At 36.4% G+C, this 1,158-nt stretch overlaps 1 protein-coding gene across 4 annotated transcripts in view; it reads right to left on the reverse strand.

Moving 5' to 3' along the window:
• Positions 1 to 8: 8 nt before the first annotated feature.
• LOC119592057 (phosphatidylcholine:ceramide cholinephosphotransferase 1-like) overlaps positions 9 to 1,158 on the reverse strand; it is a 42,265-nt gene continuing 41,115 nt past the window's right edge. For all 4 annotated transcript variants that reach the window (XM_037940865.1, XM_037940863.1, XM_037940864.1 and 1 more), the window contains exons 5-7: positions 800 to 1,074; positions 498 to 673; positions 9 to 225 (exon numbers count right to left, since the gene is read on the reverse strand). In XM_037940865.1, coding sequence (XP_037796793.1) covers positions 70 to 225; positions 498 to 673; positions 800 to 1,074 — 607 coding nt within the window. In that variant the 3' untranslated portion in view covers positions 9 to 69. The remainder of the gene's footprint in view (positions 226 to 497; positions 674 to 799; positions 1,075 to 1,158) is intronic.

Genomic DNA, 1,158 nt, shown 5'->3' on the forward strand with positions numbered 1-1,158 from the left:
TCTTGAGGCTGTATATCAGTGTTTCACTGGTTCAAATGCAGTTCCTGGATAATACAGCACACTATGGAACTATGAGGTCCTTTGTGGATTTTTGCTGCTCCATCTCCTTGGCCATGGAAATGGACACTCGTAATGTCGAGGAATTACACCCTGGACATTCCGTTCAAATATCCAGAAAAGGCGGTACCACCATAGTCTTTCAAGGAAGTTATTTTGCCCTGATTCCTGTAAAGTAATTAAATCTTTAGTAAGAAGAAATGACACCAAATACAAATCCATATTAAGGATGCATAATGTAACCTGTCTTACAAAAATAAGTGAATACAAATGTAGTAATCTTATCTTTCCTTTTTATTTGAATTTATCTTAATAAAATCATTACACCTACAGCTTCATTCACACATATACCATTATTAACTACATATATATTTGGCTTTGATTCAGGTCAAACAATTTTAGTATTAATGCTATTTTGTTTAATATTTCACTACACTCACCTTGAGGCTGGCATTATTTGCCATTGTATGGTACATATAGAATATACGTGTGGTTATGTAGTAAGCTATAAGACAGTCAACAGTATAGTGTCCTCGGGCTATAAGGACCATCACTACGCCAACAATAGCTAGCAGAGCAAAACCCCAGTGTACCAGCCACCATCGATGAGGTGTATCTGCAGAAGATTAAATGGAAAAATTAGATAATCCATTATAATGTCTTTAGTTGTATTCACACAAATGATACACATATCTCAAACAAAATATTCACACTGGCATTCTAAAATAGAGGGATGTCTTACATTCACGGATAACTAGGTAGGCCAACACTAGGCACACAGTGTGTCCCGAGTAGATATAATCCCCGCAGAAGGTGTGTTGTCCATTGATTGAGAGGCCGAAGCCAGAGAGCAACTGGATTACTCTTTTTGCTACCAGTATTGGGGTAGTATAATTTGCCTTTTTATCACAGAAATAATTAGGGTTGGCTACTGGTAGGACTGTCACATACATAGTAATGGAACGGTAAAAATATAACAATCCCATGATGAGGAAGATGCGTCGAAAGAGGATCCACCTGTGAAATATAGAGGAAAGTACTGCATGAATATTTGATTATTCCGTTCTTTATCTTTATATACAATTATATGCATTTAAGTTC

This window comes from Penaeus monodon, chromosome 29 (assembly GCF_015228065.2).
Source record: "Penaeus monodon isolate SGIC_2016 chromosome 29, NSTDA_Pmon_1, whole genome shotgun sequence".
Lineage (NCBI taxonomy): Eukaryota > Metazoa > Arthropoda > Malacostraca > Decapoda > Penaeidae > Penaeus > Penaeus monodon.